General features: G+C 34.8%; 2 protein-coding genes across 2 annotated transcripts; one reads left to right on the top strand and one right to left on the bottom strand.

The window, feature by feature from the left end:
- Positions 1-5862: 5862 nt before the first annotated feature.
- On the top strand, positions 5863-6382 carry LOC120149021 (BURP domain protein RD22-like). The gene has a single exon (XM_039161960.1). The coding sequence runs from the start codon at positions 5958-5960 to the stop codon at positions 6372-6374; it is 417 nt and encodes a 138-aa protein (XP_039017891.1). The 5' UTR covers positions 5863-5957; the 3' UTR covers positions 6375-6382.
- A 1126-nt stretch (positions 6383-7508) lies between these two features.
- Positions 7509-15692, bottom strand: LOC120150159. Its single transcript, XM_039162871.1, has 11 exons — positions 13512-15692; positions 13098-13337; positions 12482-12611; positions 11197-11349; positions 10818-11062; positions 10664-10733; positions 9930-10136; positions 8807-9042; positions 8540-8618; positions 8331-8468; positions 7509-8198 (listed from the first exon to the last, which is right to left on the bottom strand). The coding sequence occupies exons 1-11, from the start codon at positions 15242-15244 to the stop codon at positions 7998-8000; spliced, it is 3432 nt and encodes a 1143-aa protein (XP_039018802.1). The 5' UTR covers positions 15245-15692; the 3' UTR covers positions 7509-7997.
- Between the last annotated feature and the right edge of the window lie 4302 nt (positions 15693-19994).

Here is a 19994-nt window from a genome sequence, read left to right on the forward strand (position 1 = left end):
CTGAGTTGAATAGTAGACTGGCTACCTGGAAGACTGCTTTGGAAGAAAAAGGTTTAAGGATCAATATTGAAAAGACAGAGTATTTATGTTCAAACTTCAATGGGAACCAAAACGATGAAGATGTAGAAGTATGCATAGAAGGACACGTTCTTCCCTCAAAGGATTGTTTCAAGTACTTAGGGTCTATGATACATAAAGATGGGGGTGTAGATGATGACGTTACACACCGTATAAAGGCGGGATGGCTAAAGTGGAGGGCCGCTACTGGAGTTTTGTGTGACAAGAAGGTGCCTCTAAAACTTAAGGGAAAATTTTATAGAATGGCAATAAGACCAGCGCTGTTGTATGGATCAGAATGTTGGGCACCCAAGAAGGATCACGTAAGGAGGATAGAGGCCGCAGAAATGAGAATGCTTCGATGGACATGTGGTAGGACTCTGTGGGATATGACGACAAACTCTGCTATTAGGATGTCCTTAGGGGTGGTGTCTGTTTCCGAAAAAATGAGGGAGGGAAGACTACGGTGGTTTGGGCACGTCCTTAGGCGACTACCGTCGGATGCGGTCAGGAGGGTAGAGTCGATTACAGTCGACGGTGCCAGAAGGAAAGGACGACCAAGGAGGAAGTGGGATGACTGCTTGAGATCTGATTTGATGGATTTAGGCCTTACCGAAGACATGACCTATGATAGGAAATTATGGAGGCTTAAGACTAGGGTAGTCGAGTAGTGTGAGTCACATCTATAGGGTGTATCATCTTTGTCTTCTTTTAAATGCATTTGTAGTAATTTCCATGACTTTTACTTTTTATACTTTTCTGTTATTGGTATTTATGAAAGATTAGACCTGGGCTTGCTATCGTTGTCTTCTGTGTATCATTCCCGTCATGTTTCCTCTATTAAATTTAGCCAGGTCTTAGGTTTCTGTCTATATGCAGAGATTCTTTCGCATGGATTATTTTGCAGGGATTACTCCCCATTACAGAAGCACATATGATATTAATGACTGCATATGAATACTATTTTAGCTATGTATTTATGTAATTATTTATACATGCATTGCATTTTATCTATATTTTTAATTTTCTGACTGCCGGAGGTCTTTCACGGAAGCTATTCTCAACCTGGCGTTGGGGGCAGCCTACTACCCTACCTCCCCCTTACCCCATATATATGGGAATTGGGTTTTGTTGTTGTTGTTGTTGTTGTTGTTGTTAAACTAGTCTCCTAATGCAACTCTGCTCGTCAATATTCCAGAAGGCGTGCAGAGGAAGTCTTCTAGAAACCGTCGCTGACTGGACCTTCTAGAAACTGCCACATCAGACCGCGTCGTGCCCATGTCTCCAGCCGTGACCAAATAATAAAAAAATGCAGAATGCGCCCGTTTTTTCATTAATTCTGGAAAGTAAGGACCTGCTCGAAAATAAGCATAACACGACCAATTTAGCAGCAATAATTCCATAAAATTGAAGAAATAACGAGCAAAGATTAACGATTCTGAACACTCATCAGAGATCAACATAACATGGTCAAAGTAGTAGTCACAAACATGGTTAATCAAAGTCGAGAAGCAAAAATAATTTAAAGTTCTACAACTGTGGAAAGAAGGGTCACTTGAAGAAGGATTGTTGGAGTCCAGGTAAAAACTCCGATCCACAAGGCAATACCACAAACACTTCAGATGATGGAGATGCTCTATGTTGTGAAGCGTCAACCATCGTGGAAGGTAGAAAGAGATTTGCAGATATATGGCTCATTAATTCGGGAGCAACATATCACATGACCTCAAGAAGAGAATGGTTCCATCATTATGAACCTGTCTCAGGAGGATCTGTGTATAGTTACAATGATCATACCTTAGAGATCGTTGGCATGAGAACCATCAAATTGAAGATGTATGATGGAACAATTAAATTTGTTCGAGATGTACGACACGTGAAAGGCCTGAAGAAAAATTTATTATCCTACGAATTGTTGGATAATAATGCAAGCAAGATTGAAACACGGAAAGGAATCATGAAGGTGTTCTGTGGAACGCTTGTGGTGATGAAAGGAGAAAAGATAGCAACAAACTTGTACATGCTGAAGGGAGAGACTTTGCTAAAAGCAGAAGCCTCTGTTGCCTTATGTAGTTCAGATTCTGCAATGCTATGCATCAGAAACTTGGACACATGTTAGAACAAGGAATGAAAATCCTTGTGGATCAAAAGCTACTTCCAGGCTTAACAAAGGTATCACTTACTTTGTATGATCATTGTATAACAAGTAAGCAACACCGGTTGAAATTTAACACGTCAAATTCTAGAGGCAAAAGTGTTCTAGTATTAGTTCATTATGATGTATGGCAAGCACCAGTTACATTTCTAGGCGGAGCAAAATACTTTGTCTCATTTATTGATGACTACTCCAGGAGATGTTGGGTGTACCCTATTAAGAAGAAGTTAAATGTGTTTTCAACTTTCAAAAACTTCAAAACACGGGTGGAACTTGATTCTGGAAATAAGATCAAGTGTTTCAGAACAGATAATGGAGGAGAATACACAAGTGAAGAATTTGATGACTTTTGCAGGAAATAAGGCATCAAAAGACAGTTCACAGTGGCGAACACTCCTCAACAAAATGGAGTGGTAGAATGGATGAACAAAACCTTGTTAGAAAGAGCAAGAGCAATGTTGAGGGCTACAGACCTAGAAAAATCATTTTGGGTAGAAGCAGTTAATACCGCTTGTTATTTGGTGAATCGAGCTGTTATTTGGTGAATCGAGCTCCATCAACTGCAATAGAGCTGAAGACATTAATAGAGATGTGGACTGGTAAACCAGCTGATTATTCAAACCTCTATGTATTTGGAAGTTTTGAGTACGTGATGTACAACTCCCAAGAAATTTCAAAAGCTGGATCCAAAATCCAAGAAATGTAAATTCTTGGGGTATGCTGATGGTGTAAAGGGGTATCGCTTGTGGGATCCAACTGCCCGAAAAGTGATCATCAGCAAAGATGTTATCTTTATAGAAGATAAACTACAAAGAAAAGAAGATGATGATAGCATTGAAAAGTCAGAGACTACATAGATACATGTAGAAAAGGAGTTTGAACAAGGAGATTCTTCTGAAGCAGAACCAACACATGACGAATAAGAAATAGAGAGTTATGAAGCTCCAACAACTCGTCAATCAGATCATGTGAGAAGACGTCCTAATTAGCAATCAGATTATGTTATAGAAGGAAATATTGCATATTGCTTTTAACATAGGACAGTGAGCCATCAACATATCAGGAGGCAATAAACAGCTCAGATGCTTCACTATGGATGATGGCGATGCAAGAAGAAATTAAAGCCCTTCATAAAAATAATACATGGGACCTTGTGCCAGTACCACAAGGAAGGAAGCCAATTGGTAACAAATGGGTCTTCAAAATAAAGCGAAATGGTGATGATCAAGTTGAGAGGTATCGTGCAAGACCGGTGGTCAAAGGATATGCTCAAAAAGAATGTATTGATTTCAATGAAATCTTTTCTCCTGTAGTTAAACTAATAACAGTTCAAATAGTCTTGGAAATGTATGCTACATTGAACTTACATCTAGAGCAGCTAGATTTTAAAACAACTTTTCTTCATGGAAATCTTGAAAAAGAGATTTATATGCTCCAACCTGAAGGTTTTGAAGAAAAAAAAAATAATAACTTGGTTTGTAGTTTGAACAAATCTCTGTATGGTCTAAAGCAGATGCCGAGGTGTTGGTATAAGAGATTTGATTCATTCATTATGTGCCTTAGATACAACAGACTTAATGTAGACTATTGTGCTTATTTCAAGAGGTTTGGTGATAACGATTTTGTTATATTGTTGTTGTATGTGTATGACATATTGGTTGCAGGACCCAACAAAGGTCATATTGAAGAATTAAAGGTACAACTGGCTAGGGAATTTGAAATGAAGGACTTGGGATCAGTAAACAAGATTATAGGGATGTAAATCCACCGAGACAGAAGTAATAGGAAGATTTGGCTTTCACAAAAGAATTACTTGAAGAAGATCTTGTCACGATTCAACATACAAGATTATAAGCCAATTTCTACCCCTCTTCCTATTAACTTCAAATTAACCTCCAGTATGAGTCCTAGCAGTGAAAAAGAGAGGATGGAGATGTCTCGAGTACCGTATGCATTGGCAGTGGGAAGTTTAATGTTCGCTATGATATGCACAAGACCAGACATTGCACAAGCAGTGAGAGTGGTTAGTCGGTACATGGAGAATCCAGGCGAGCATTGGAATACAATAAAGAGGGTTTTGAGATACATCAAAGGGACCTCAAATGTTGCATTATGTTACGGATGATCAAATTTACTTATCAATAGGTATATTGATTCTGACTATGCAGGGGATTTGGATAAAAGCAAATATACTACATGATATATGTTGAAAATTGTTGGTGGAGCTGTAAGCTTGGTTTCAAAATTATAGTCAGTTGTGGCTACGTCAACAACAGAAGTAGAATATGTAGTAGCTACACAAACCAGTAAAGAAGCAATTTGGTTAAAGATGCTATTGGAGGAGCTTGGGCACAATCAAGAGTATGTCTCTATGTTTTGTGACAGTCAAAGTGCCTTACATCTAACAAGGAATCCAACATTTCATTCAAGGACAAAGCACATACGAGTTCAATACCATTTCATTCGTGAAAAGGTGGAAGAAGGGACGGTAGATATGTAGAAGATCCATACCAAAGACAACATAGCAGATTTCATGATGAAGACGATCAATGTTGATAAATTTACTTGGTGTCGATCCTCTTGTGGCCTGTCAGAAATGTAAGCAACATGATGGTACAAGGTAGAAAGAATGATGTGAAGATATGATTGTTCCAATCAAATCTTCAAGTGGGAGATTGTTGAAATTTTTTTAAATGAATCGAAAGTTGGCATTAAAAAAATTCCACCGAAAAGTTGCACAATAGTGAAGTCAAAAGTGGCAACAATTTTTGTTGAAATTTGGAAATGGGAAAATTGAAAATTTAGTTCATACACTTTAGGATATTTACAAGATTAGTCCTTAAGCTTCAACTATAAATATCCTAACCCATTTAGCTTCAAAAACATCCCAAATCATTCTACTTTCTCCCAATACTAGAGAATTTAGAGAGTTTCTTGAGAGTTGTTTTCTCATTTTTATCAAGAGAAAATTGTAATTGTTTTCTCCTTGTTAGATTGAGAGAAGTTTTAATTCCTATTTTCTCATACTGAAATTCTTCTATCTTTGCTCGTGGTTTTTACCCTATATTATTTAGGGGTTTTCCACGTAAAATTTTTGTCTTCTTTATCTTCATTTTTATTTTCTCAAATTATCAGTTGCGATTTTGCTTTATCTGATATTCGTATTCCGCAACAGCTTGCAGCTGCAGCAAGACATGTGGCTCCCCAACACAGATGCACTGAACTTCTGTGTTCCCAAACACTCCAATGCCTAAAATCTTGCAAAATCTTTTAGTACCATCTGCTGATGGTATTGTTCTGTTTCCTCTGTTTATATATTTTCAATAATTTTGTGAGCTTTCTGATGCTCTGTTTCATGTAGGATATGGAGATCATAAGAAAGTTGTTTTGGCTAATATGGTCAAGATGTATAAAAATGGAATATCCGTCGACCAAGGAACGACCCAACGAACATATAACCGAAGATATGGATACTCGAAAAACAAGGAATTTGCAAATAAAAAAGTTACAGTTGAGAAAGACATTTACTTTTTGGAGAGTAAGCTTCATCCTGATACCAAGGTGCACTTAAAGGAGTTGTCCAGTAAAACAAGCAAAACGAGTTTTTTTATCTCGTCCAGTGGCTGACTCAATTCCCTTCTCAACTCAAACCTTTGCACATGTCTTGAACTATTTTTCATTGCAATCTAAATCAACAACATCTAAAATACTGGAACAGGCAATCGAGGATTGTGAAGCACCAACCATGGAAGGAGAAACAAAATATTGCGCAACGTCATTCGAGTTTTTCGTGGATTCGGGTGTTTCCATGCTGGGAAAAAACATCGAGCTTTTGTCGACAGAGTTAGAGAAAGAGACGCAAAGCCAAGAGTTTAGTGTCGGGGAGGGAGTGAAAATGATGGGTGAATCTACGATTGTTTGTCACAAAATGGAGTATGCATATGCAGTGTTCTTATGCCACTCCATTGATAAAACAGATTTGTATAATGGTCCTTTAGTTGGGGAAGATGGAACAAAAGCTACAGCATTGGGCGTTTGCCATAAAGATACATCAGCTTGGAATCCCAATCACTTGGCTTTCCAGGTTCTCAAAGTTAAGCCAGGAACTGTTCCCGTCTGTCATTTTCTAGCCAGAGACGCCCATGTCTGGGTTCCCAACTAAATTTGCTAAAAATACCAGTATCAAGAGGACTAGGGCTAGGGGTCGTATTAAATGTGTTCCAACTCATCAACTCGGTGTTTGCTGGTATTATAAATAAGTATAGTTGAAGTGCGCGCGCGTGTCAACATATAAATAGGAGAATGTATTGATCCTTTAGCATTTCTTACATGTAAAGTTGTGTATGTATGTGATGAATGTTTTTAATGTAGTTACTGATAGTTTATATAACTATCATTATTTGTCGTAGGACTCTGTGTTAAACGATTTTGATATAATCAAACGATAGTTTATCAAATTTAATCTTTTTATTATTTTTTTAAATTTAACTTTAATCTATAATTAAGAATATATTTTTTCACTCTTATACATATGTGAACATTTAATATGTGTTTTCACTCTTAGACATTGTGTAAAATAGTTATTATAAGTAAAATATTGTTTTAGTAAAACCTTCAATATTCTAAGAAGTACAGAGATTCACGAGAACCTTTTCAACATTTCTTGTTAGTATAACAAGTAAGCTACTTGTTTGCAACGTAAAAGTTGTGGCGAAGACAAAAACATAAAGGAGAGATAGAAACAATGTCCAAGTTCAAGAATCGGCAAGCATATGAGTATTACAAAGATACATCAGCTTGGAGCCCCAATCACCCAGCTTTTCAGATCCTAAATATTAAACCAGGAACTGTCCCCATATGCCATTTCGTTATCCGAGATACTCTTGCCTGGGTTCGGAAGTGAGTTACAAATACAATCCCGAAATGGTACCTTAAAAACATCACGTAATTTCGAATAAATTGCTTGTCTTTATGAATTCCTGTATCTTCCAACTTTCGAAGTATATCTTCGCCAATAATCATGTTATGCTTACTTGGAAAGCTTCTGTAATAAAATCTTTCATCTTCTCTGATAGAGAGAATTTGAGTTCGAATGTTGAAGATAAAATGATTGGAGACAGCCATAAACCCTGAAAACGATTAATTTTCATAAACAGTAAAATGAATATGTATTGAAATCCTAAATACACAGACAAATTTAAATAAACATGACATACTAATGTTGAAGTGTTTAAACATAAAGTTCACATCTCTGTCGGAAATTAAATTATCAATTCCAGTAATGAAAACTGCAATAAAATGAAACAATCAAGTCCAGAAAGAAGGGGTAAGTATAGCAAAAAAATAAAAATGATATATTCTTAGTCGAATGTCAGCCAGAGATGTAGAAACTCCAAAAAAAACGTAGTTCTTCGTAATGTCTGTACATTTGCTCGACTTCCTTTATGAACAAGCAATTTCCTTGAACCAAAAGGCCATCCGGGCTTAAAACATGGACTTCATTATTTCAAAGTTTAGAAACCTTTCACATTCACAAACTGTGATAAAAACCCTCAAAAAAGAAAAGAAAAAAGGAATTGCTCTTTACGTACTGGCATTACCCAGAACTTGCATTGATGCTTTCAATCATATGGTATTACCTCCTGGAAGTTCAAATAGTTCTAGGGAGTGAGTGGTTGATGTAGATTCCTTCCTGCGAAGTTCCTACATAGATCCGAATCTCCTAGAAATCATCATTTAACTTGATCAGATATCTCGAGATTGTCAAACACGTGGCCCACAACTGTCAAAAGAATCTGTTTGAACGAGTGGCTTTAGACCCTTTGGAGCTAGAGTAGCCAAACGATCTCCTGGCATCCCTCCGTGATTGCATGCCACTGCTTTTATCGAACGAATAATTATAACCATCTGCAGCTACTCTGGATGTATGTGCAAAATGTTTCTTTTGCAAGTTCCTTGTCTCTTCTTCAGAGTCATACCTAGAGCGCTGCAAAAAGACAATGTTGCAAGATAAGTACCATATTTGCCAAGAATAACATATACCATAATAAATAAAGTTATTATAATGCTCCTCAAGGTCAAGGAAGGAATAGGCAAATTCGAAGAGGATAACATATACCTTGGTAGGGTCTGAAAGTACTGCATATGCTTCTCCAATTATCTTAAATAGTTTGTCAGCATCCTTGTAGGCTTCTTCTCTTATCTCCTTCCAGATCTTATCGTCTCCATTTTCAGTTCTTACCAGGGATTGAACAGCCTACATGTGTACAAAACTACGATCACTGCCAAACTTCTAAAAATATGTGTATAGCAGCAGATATTAGAAACCTTGTCAGGATGATGCCTAAGAGCAGCTTTCCGATATGCCTTCTTTATTTCTGCTGGTGAAACAGATTGTTCAACCCCCCTGCCATTACAGTAAAAATAACATACATGGTTATAGATGAATGGAAAGTCTTAAACCCCTTTCACGAAATCTAAAATTTACTACCCACACAACAATATTAGAAAGGTTTAAGGTAAAGGCTAACAAATTATTTAATATTAAGCCAAAGAAGAAAGTAGCATCAAGATCCATGTACATAAGAAACTCACAAGATGAGATAGAAATCCAAAGGCACTTCCTTTTTGCTTTCTTCCTCAATTTCAGAAAGCCATGAACGAGCATGTCTTGTGTCGTTTGCCAAGTTAACAGATCTTTCAGATAATCCAGTTTGATTGGTTTTCATCTCCGTTTGTTTCACAAGAAGAGAAAGAAGTCTTTCAAGATCATTAGTTGCTTTCCCATAATCTCTAATCTTCTCATATAATGTGGCACGTCTAGAAAGTGGCTGCAAAGATAATTTTAAAATGATCTATAAATTTCACAATAAATCTAACCATTTATGTTGACTTTGATTCAAGCATGCATCCTACACAGTATAAAACCAAGAAATGCCCCTAGAAGGTGATAGGAAGCCAAGAAATGTAATGGAAGTGGATAAACAAATAATAAAGGCTGTGCCTGAGGCTCCAATCATTCAGAAAGCAATATTTTCCAGCAGTGAATAGTTGCAATAGATGTCTAAAAAGAAAATAATAAAATGTACTCCCAAAGTCCTGAATTTATACAATCATTTTATGTTGCTGCCGTAAAGTTACTTTTTAGATCCATACAACACAATACTAAGCCAAACTTATCAGGCATACATGACAACTTCTGGAAAAAACAATTGTTGTTAATGAGTTCGAGAATAAGAAAATCCCCATTTTAACCAGCAAATTAAAATAAATTTCTAGTAAAGGCATTTGGTTTATGCATTTTCTAAGTCCTTAGCATTCAGCGTTTATAGTTTTCTTGTTTTCTTTTGTTCATATTCAACATTTATAGTTTATTGCACCTTTCAGTAACATTTTATGTGCCAACCACTGCTGCTTAGAACAGAATAAATGATAGGCTGATAAGTAACAATCGTCTTCTTGTCAATACAATGATAAAACCATCCAGGCAGTCCTACAAATTGAGGTTGTGCATGTGCTTAGTAGCTATTAGATGACTTCATTCACTTTCTCCCTTTGGAGGTATTTTTCAGTTAGATTAAACAATTTTATTTAGAAACAATGGACTGACTGATTCAATCTCTCTACTCAAATTCCTCCAATCACTTCCTCTGATAGAAAATCATCTGAACAAGTAAGAGCACAAAGACAAATCAGTTTGCAGGAAAAAAAAAGAAACCTTCAAATAATTGCCATCAAGTGCTATGGCGAGGCTGCAATCAGCAATAGCATCAGTGACTTGGCCTAGTGCTTTGTATGCAGCAGCACGATTGCAAAAACAAATAGCTGCAAAAGGACGTGACTCCACATTGCAAGATAAAGCCGCAGTATAATGTTCAACAGCTTCCAAGTGTTTTCTTGATTGGAATGCTTCATTCCCTGCAGCCTGCAGAAGAAAGAAATAATTGAATTGATAATAAAGTTTTTATCTATCCCCCACCAAAGCACATCATTCTTCTGAAAGAAAGAAAAAAAAATTTAATACTGGTTTCTACTAATCATTTAAATGTTACCACTTCTCAGTTCCAGGATTCAATCTTAATTATACATTAATGTATAATTACGAAATAATTTACTTTTTAGTATATTAATCTTAATTATATTTTATTATTGAATTAATGTATTCAATTATAATAAACTTGCTAATAAAATAATATATTCCAGTGGAAATAACTTGTGTAGAGTCAAGTTATGTTGAATGAGGTCCAGGGTTCAATCCCTGTGTTTAACCACTTCCCCCTTCCTCCTTTAAATTAATCTAATTGATTGTACTGAATATATATATTTATAATATATAATTTAAAAATTTTAGACCACATATACCACATGGTCAACCAAAAACCGCCTTGACCCAGTCCCAACTTTTTTATTTAAAATCTGATTCTTAAGTTAAAAAGCATATCTAGGAAATACCTTATGGCTTAAGAGCTCACGTACAGTAGCAGCCAATGGAATTGATGATTCCAAACTGTTTCTTCCATCCCTGGACAGACTCAAAATGTGCAATAATCATTGTACTTCATGGCATAAATCAGAATATTTTGAAAGACAATGGTGTGAATTTTACCTATTTGTAGTGGATGGCAATTCCTCTTGCTTCTCCAGAAAAGCAATAGCCTCTTCAAGCTTTCCTAGATGAAAGTAAGATTTGAAGATCAGGTGACATCGCCAAATTCTAAAGGTAGGGTCCTTCAAGAAGCCAGAACTATCTGGACTGGCCGATTGCCCATTGGCATCTAAAGAAGGAGAATTCTTTTCAGCGGAATCAAATGTCTGCTCACACAGCTGAATTACTTCTTCATATTTGCCTAGCTGTCAGATTGCAAAAGTGTTGTTATGATTCCATCAATCTCCCTGTTGTTTAACATATGCTTAAATAACAGTAAACCACCTACTTTCAGAAGTTCTACATTTAGAGAAGCATATGTCAAAAAAATTACACTTACAATTAAAAAAGCCTCTGCTTTCATTTCAAGTAATTGATCTGAAACCACACTTATTTGCAAAGCCTCAGCAATTACTTCCAAAGCAGCCTCTGCATTTTCAGACATTTTGCTTTGCAAAAGTAGAGCCGAGTGATCCATGCATTCAGACAATTTCTGCCAAATAAGAAACCACTAATCAGCTAAATTACCATCATCTCAAATAAACCCAGCATAGTGAAGCTGAAAACTGAATAACTTCAGAGAAGCTAGCGAGGGTGGCTATCAAAACAATCATACACCTTCCATCAGCTAACGATATAAAAGAAAAAATGTAAACCCCTTCCACCACCACATACATTTGCACATGCACATACCCATAGACACGGAAATTCTTTTTTTTAGGATGACATTGCAAGAAATTTAAATTCAGACGTGTGGTTCCATGGCTTAGCAAATAATCAAACTTCTCAAAAACAACATATAGCCACAAAGTGAATTAATTTATCCATGCAAGTTAATAAATTAGAGCAAGTGGTCCGCCAAGAATTAATCTAACTCTCAGGTGCATTATTATGACTTTAAACTTGTCCACCAATTAGAGCAAGTGGTAGATCATTACGCTTCCTTTAGTAACCAACCACCTTTTTCATTTTCGAGCATCACTTCTGCTCCAGTACCTGTTTGTTGATATTACTTTCACCCATTGATTGTAATAGAAATATATATGATTTTCAAGAAAAAAAAAGGTTGAAACTAGAAAGTATCAAGCTCTGAAACTTGTATGAATGACATCAACTCCTTAAAGCCTAAAGACAACAATTTGGACTCATTTGCAAAAGTGCAGCAATTATTTGATTACTAACAGCTTGTTATTTCTCGTATAATCAATCAGACAGTCATATTAAACAGATAGCAAGCATTGAAGCATATACTATGAGAAGGTCAAGATCATGTTCTTGATCAAGTTCATAAATTTTGGTCTCATGTAGTTTAAGATCCTAACTGATGGAAAACCCAAACTAAATTGATCATGTTTCTTTGTCTTCAAAAGTCCATTGCAAAATACAAACTACAACATACCTGCAGCCATAATTCAAAGATGATAGGCTACTCAACAGGATAATCTCAAATGAGGACAAGATGCATTATTCAGTAGGGACTTTTGCAAAATTAATTGATCTTTGTGGAGATAAAGAATAAATTGTAAATAGAAACTAATGTTATAATTAACTCAAACCAGTACCAAATTAACTTGAATAAAAGAAGAACAATAATATAGTAGCTCCTCCCAAATAATAATCAGCACCTGAGCCTTTTGTAGGCCATCTGAAGATTCTACTGCAACTTTTCGGTCCACACAAACATCAGTTCCAGATTGTAAGCACTTCCTGAAATAGCACATCGCATTCTCAACTTCTCCAAGGGCAAGGTAGCAACTTGAAGGAAAAGAAATAAAGAAGAATCAAGTTAGGAGAGATAATGGAAAGCCAATAGAAATGAGAGTCAAACTAGTATCAAAGCATTGACATGAAAACTGATATCAAAATCAATATCCTAACAACAGGATGAGATCATAAGAATGAGGAGAAATATTAACTCCAAAAGTGAGCAGATATAAAAAAAATGGAAAACATAATTGGTAATTTAACTTATAGAAATAACACATATTAAGCACTACAAAAGGTCATCAAATGGAAGTGCTAAGATTTGAAATTGGCATCAGAGCTGCATCTATGGGCAATTTGAAACAAATGCCTGTAAGTCATCATGCATGATGCAACAAATCTTCAAAAAGAGAAAATAATTCTCAATCTTCAATAAGCTTGATATCTAAAGGAATTTATAAAGTTCCAGGATAAACACATAGAATCCTGGAAAATGAGATAGCTCAAATAAAAAATGAAACAAATGTAGAGCCTTACTTTGCTGCTCTAAGTTGAACCCTCAAAAAGTTGGGATCTATTGAGATGGCCATCATACAATCTCCTAGTGCATCTCTCATTCTTCCAAGAGACATGTGTGTGGCTGCAAGGTTGCTATAGCACAACATCAATGCACGAAGACAGCTTCTAGATTTCTCACCTGCGGGAATACAACTTATCCCTTGCATATAAGATTCCTCAGCTTTAGATGAATCCCCATTTGCATAGGCTTGATTTCCCCTGGTACATATTGTAAAAAATGTATTCATCGTGGAAGGGAAATCAATCGCTAACAGAGGTCGCATCATCAAATTACAAGATGGCAAAACAAGATCTATAAGAAAATTAATCTACTTGAAAAGTATATGTTTTAAAAGAATAAAGGTCAATTATAAAATTCATATTAATAATAACCTTAACCGCCACTTTTCACACAATTCCATAGCTGCAGTGTTTGAACTGCTCAAATTAGGCTCACATTTAACCTCAGGTCCTTTTTCCACCCTGGAATTTCCTTGAACCTTGCTTTGCATGGTAGAAACTTCAGCTTTCAGGTCTTGCCTAGAGAATATATGCAATGAAGCACTTTTAGCTGAATTTTTCTTTTTGTGGTGACCACTTGGTGGTGGTTGTTGACTTTTATCGGAAGGACATGCAGCAAAGGTGAAGTCAAAGCCACTTATATGTTCCAAGTTAGAAGGGGAACTAAAGAACATCTGGCCATCACTATCTTTCCTGTCAATACTTGTTCTTGAACTGACTTGAGTTTCAGCTGAACTAAGAGCAATACCACTGTTACGATCAATATCCTCGACTGCAACTGCAAAGCTCTCAGTTTTGGACCCATGCACAGAATCTTCTTGGGTAGCTTCAGCCGCAACACCATCAAAAACATCTCCAGAACCCTCCTCTTTTAGTTCATCTTTCACCCTACCATCTTTTATATTCATATACTGTGCTGTAGCAAGAAGATCCCCATCTATTGCATAACGTGAAACTGTTGACTGTGTATCACTGAAGTCATCTTTGTTATCAAGACTGAAAGACTCCTCTGAAGTTGCAGAAGGTTCTCTTGAACAACGAGCACTAATTTTACTTGAAACAAAATCTGGTCCATGCCACAGCTGGACAGATTTAGGCTGCTTCGACTTACCCTTCTTTTTCTTGACTTTTGTGCTTGTACCAACTTCTCTTTTTGCACCGAATTCCAAATTTTTATTTAAGCCAAAGGCTCTATTTGACTGTGAATTTGGCGTTTTGAATTCTACAAAGGGTGTTTCTATAGCATCTTTTTTTACTGTAAAACAAAACTCATCCTTGTTTCCTGGTTTATCAGAAGTCATGCCAAAGGTATTTGAACCACTCTGGAAAGGCAAGGTGTTAGATGAAAACAAAGTTGTTGATGCTGTAGCTCCACCACGTCTAATATCAGTTTTTGGTTTATCCATATGAGCTTTAGTTGTGGCCGCCTGAAAAGTAAATCCCCTCTCTGTTTGTCTAGTAGAATCTCCCATTGTACTCCCGATATTCAGCTTCATCTCGCTTCCAGCTGATAATACCTTATCTCTTTTCAAACCAAGATGACCAGAGCTTTCACAACTCTCCTTGGTGCTATTATCATCGAACCCCTTTATGTTCAAATTCTTAACCCCATCACTAAGCGTATCCGACACGCTTCGAACCAAATTATTACCTTTTCCAGCCTTAAATACAAAATCCTTCTTAACTCCATCGTCAACATCATTGCCTGTAGTATTCAATTTGCTCTGGAACTCGTACCGAAGTTTTTCAGTTTCCACACCACTACTAATACAACTACCTACATTGTCATCATTATTAGTACTCACCTTCGTTATATCATTTGTGAGCTTGGAAAATAAATTGCCACCCAAATCACTCCCATCAGAAAGGCTAGGGTGTCGCAACAGATTAAAACCGGAGCCTGTCCGGTTTTCTAACTTGCCTGAAGATTTTGAATTATGGGAATTCGATTGCTTTTTACTTTTGGCAGGCTTTGGCCTTGGAAGGCCTCCCGATGACCGTTGTACAGAAGGCGAATTGAAACTAAAATTGGGATTATTCGGGGTCGATTTGGGGAACCCAGAACAAAGATCACCTCCAAAACCAAAACCAGAAGATGAGTTCATTTTCTCTCGTGAAAACTTGGATTGAACAAAAAATAAACAGAGAAAGACCCAAAATTATTAACCGTAAAAGGAACAAACGAAGCCTGACCAATGGGAGTTGAACAAGAGGAGGAAAAAAGAAGCTCCTCTAGGCTCTAGCAACGCCGGCTACATGGCAACGTCGGCGTCATCAATCCAACGGCTGCCAATGTGATTGGATTGAAAATCTGATACCTTGATTGATCAAAAGGTGGCAGACGGTGGCGATCTTTTCTTTTTCTTCTTCTTTTCAATTCATTGAATGATCAAAACAAAATGTAAATAAACATTTGGTTTTAGGGGTGACGGTGATAATGAAACAGAGATTAGCAATGTAAATTCTGGAGAAAAAGAGGGGTTTTCCACATTTTTTGAGGGTGGTTTCTTTTTAAAAAAGTTATCCTCTTAATGCTGCTTAAAAAAACATCTTTTTTTTTTCTTTCTGTTTATTTTTTAATTTTTTAATATTGAAATTTAATTTTCTGAAAATAGACAAATTACAACTGCCATATTTTTATATTTTTATTTTGGATGAAAATACGTATAATTAAATATATATTTCACTAAATTTAGTAACATCTAATTATTTGATACTATCATTTTGTTATGTGAATATTCTGTTACGATCTTTTTGTGAACGAATAATCTACTTTAATATTTTTTTCAAAATAATATTTTTTATTTGTTTTTATCCTTTTTCTTTTTATTAAATTTAAAAAAAAATTGATAGATTAAAATATGAATAACTAAGATTTTCTATTTGTACAATATATCATTATATATACATATTTTTAGCACGATCATATTTACAATTGAAGAACGGTTATGATTAAGTATGATGAAATCTAGTTTAAAATGTCGAAATCAAAATTCTTTACTCAAAAAATATGTTACAATCAAGGATAAAGTACATTGTTGAAACTTTTTATTTTCGATTTATTTTATTTTAATCATTATTTAAAAATAATATTTTAATCATTTATATTATTAATTTATGTTGAATCTTTTTTTATTTGTTTTATTTAATCATTATTTAAAAAATAATATTCTAATCACTTATATTATTAATTTATTACATTTTCAACTGTTAACCATCGTTAAGTTAATGACATGGTATATTAATAAAAAAAAGTTATCTTTCGTAATTATAAAAGATTATCTTGTAGTTTAATCCGGGATAAAGTCACATGTCATTAATATTTGACGAAAGAATTAATATGACATATAATAAAATTAGTATTACACATTTTATATTTATTACTTATTCATTCTATTAATTTGATCATAAATTTAATTTAATCTAATAAAATTTTCCTCAAATCAATTAAATTTATTAAATTATATTAAAATTAAATTGATAAAATAAGTAAATAATTAAATTGATAAAATAAGTAAATAATTATGACTGAATGTATAATCATATTAATTTTGTTAACCACTTTATTAAACATTAACATCAAATAACTTGATTGTCATAATTTAAATAGTTAAATATTTGATTGACAAAATTAAAAAAATTAACAATTAAATTAAAATATTTTCATAATTAAGTGAGCATCCATATAATTTTTCCCCAAAAACTCAATTTGTATGAAATAAATACAACAAATTAAAAATAAAAACTAAACGTGTATACACGTATTCGTAAGGAAGAAACTAATATATATAAATTGACTATCCTTGAATAAAGCAGTAGAATATTCAAATTCAAATTATTTGCAGTGCATATGATTTCTGGAACTATATACAAGATGGAAACACCTCAGTTTATCATTTCTGGAAATTGTTGGTTTCGTTCATCAAAATTTCAAGCATGTTTGAATAATTTCATGCTAAGCCAATGGAAATATACAAAAATCGCAAGTACGGGGAGTACTACCTGTTCAAATAAAGAGTCCCACTGAATGCAATTCATAACGGAGGTCTTTCACGGAAGCTGCTCTCAATCTGGCGTCGGGAGCAGCCTACTACCCTACCTCCTCTTACCCCCATTACATATGGGAATAGGGTTAGCTAATTTAAGTGATCGAATTACAACTCTATCTGAATCCGCAATAATACTATTTATTATCAGGAGACCTTAAGATAAAGAAGAAGAAGAATAAAAAACAGAAATCACATGTTGTTTTGGATTGCTACCATTAGAGGATAATTCGAGAGCAGAAGAAGCTTCGACATAACAGCGGTGAAGAGAAATCCAAGCAAAAGAAGGGTTCCAATTCCCACTAACAACAACCCCATAACATTGTCGTTCTTAACCTACTATCCCCACTGGTAACCATTGTTTCCATTACCAGAGTTTTAGACCTCCAGAAAACCACAACAGGTAAGATCCTAAAGCGGTGTGTAATTTTTCTTATAGCCTTTTTACGGGTTTTTTCAATCATGGTAAAATAATTGAAGTAAAATTGATTGGTAAAACAAAATCGGATCTCAACTCGAATTGGACGAATGAAGGTCCAAACCCAATTTTTTATAATATTATCTGATTTCTCTGTAATTTTTTTTAATTAAAATATCTCGATTGTTATTTCCACCAAAATGTACAAAAGAAAGAGAAAATTTCATTTTTCGGTTAATGACTCTTGTCAACATCGTAACGGTCAACGATAAAAATATTTAATCAAAATGTCACATCGAATTATTTGTAGTGCATTTGATTTCTGGAACTATATACAAACAAGAAGGTGAAAAAGAAAAAAAATTGAATAACTCTTGTGTCTCGTCAGGATTCAAGATGGAAGCACCTCAGTTTATCATTTTTGGAAGTTGTTGGTCTCGTTCCACAAAATGTCAAGCATGCTTGAATAATTTCATGCTAAGCCAATGGAAATATACAACAATCACAAGTATGGGGAGTGTTAAAGGCACCAAATAGTTGTAATACCTGTTCAAATAAAGGGAATCCAAATTCAACTAATTCATATATTATATAGCGAGAAAATAATATTTAAACATCATTAATCCCTGAAAAAAAGGGCAAAAGAAAAGAAATTTCGGAGACAAAAAAGAAATTTTTTCGAAACCTAATGATTTAGCGTTGGAAAGTGATGGAATTGCAACACTATCAATATCCGCAACAACACTATATATTACCAGGAGGCCCCAAGATAAAGAAAAAGAAGAATAGAACACAAAAATCACCTGTAATTTCGGATGTATGCCATTAGAGGGTAATTTGAGGGTGGAAGAAGCTTCGACATAACATCAGCAAAGAGAAATCCAGGCAAAAGAAGGGTTCTAATTCCTAAGAGCATCAACCCCAAAAACTTTGTCGTTCTTAACCTACTATCCCCGCTGGCCACCATTGTTTGCATTACCATATTTTTAGACCCCAAAAAACCACAAAAGGTTAGATCCTGAAGCAGTGTGTAATTTTTCATATAGTCTTTTTACAGGTTTTTTATTAAACATGGTAAAATAATTGAAGTAAAATTGCTTTGTAAAACAAAATCGGATTTCAAGTCAGATTGGGAGAATGAAGGCCCAAACCCGATTTTTATAATATATTATCTGGTTTATTTGTTAATTTTTTAATTAAAATATCTCGATTGTTATTTTTACCAAAATGTACAAAAGAAAGAGAAATTTTCATTTTTCGCTCAGTGCATCCCATGAAGATCGTAACGGTCAATGAGAGAAACTGTTGGTCAAAAGGTCAAATCAAATTATCTGCAGTGCATATGATTTCTGGAACTATATACAAACAAGTAGGTGAAGAAGAAAAAATTTGAATAACTCTTATGTCTCACCAGAAATCAGCATCAAGGTTCATGATTGAAGCACTTAAGTTTATCATTTTTGAAAATTATTGGTCTCATTACACAAAATGTCAAGCATACTTGAATAGTTTCATGCTAAGCCAATGGAAATATACAACAATCAAAAGTATGGGGGTGTTAAAGGCACCAAATAGTAGTAATACCTGTTCAAATAAAAGGAATCTAAATTATATATTATCAGTAGGCCCTAATATGAAGGCCTAAACCTGATTTTTTTTATAATATATTATCTATTTTGTCTATTATTTTTTAATTGAAATATCTCGATTGTTATTTCCACCAAAATGTACAAAAGAAAGAGAAAATTTTTGTTTTTGCTTAGTGCATCCCATCAACATCATAACAATCAACAACAGAAATCGTTGGTCTAACGATCATATAAAATTATTTGCAGTGCATATGATTTCTGGATCTATAAACAAACAAGATGGTGAAGAAGAAAAAAATTGAACAAGTCTTATATCTCGCTAGAAATAAGCATCAAGATTCAAGATGGAAGCACCTCAATTTATCATTTCTGGAAATTGTTGGTCTCACTCCATAAAGTGTCAAACATGCTTGAATAATTTCATGTTAAGCCACAAGTATGGAGAGTGTTAAAATAACCAAATAATTGTAATACCAGTTCAAATAAGGGAACCTAAATTCAACTAATTCATATATATATATATATGAAGTTCAAAGAGTATGCACTTGAAAAGTTCAAAGAGTTTAAAAATGAAGTTCAGAATCAATTAGGCAAGAGTATTAAGGCACTTCAATCTAATCAAGGTGGAGAATACTCGAGCCTAGAGTTTGACGAGCTCCTAAAAGAATGTGAGATTGTCTCACAACTTACGCCACTTGGTACACCACATCGGAATGAAGTTTCCGAGAGGATGAATTGAACATTGCTAGACATGGTTCAATCAATAATGAGTCATTTGAATTCTTTTTGGGGATATGCACTT

This window comes from Hibiscus syriacus, unplaced genomic scaffold, assembly GCF_006381635.1.
Source record: "Hibiscus syriacus cultivar Baekdansim isolate YM2019G1 unplaced genomic scaffold, ASM638163v2 tig00002793_pilon, whole genome shotgun sequence".
NCBI lineage: Eukaryota > Viridiplantae > Streptophyta > Magnoliopsida > Malvales > Malvaceae > Hibiscus > Hibiscus syriacus.

Bases quoted from the DNA above. Each gene is read 5' to 3' on its own strand.
- LOC120149021 (XM_039161960.1), top strand. From the start codon at position 5,958: ATGGAAGGAGAAACAAAATATTGCGCAACGTCATTCGAGTTTTTCGTG.
- LOC120150159 (XM_039162871.1), bottom strand. From the start codon at position 15,244: ATGAACTCATCTTCTGGTTTTGGTTTTGGAGGTGATCTTTGTTCTGGG. The intron at 10,137-10,663 runs GTATTTCCTAGA...TTTCTTCTGCAG, and splicing joins GTGAGCTCTTAAGCCATAAG to GCTGCAGGGAATGAAGCATT. The intron at 8,199-8,330 runs GTATATGTTATC...GTCTTTTTGCAG, and splicing joins TACTTTCAGACCCTACCAAG to CGCTCTAGGTATGACTCTGA.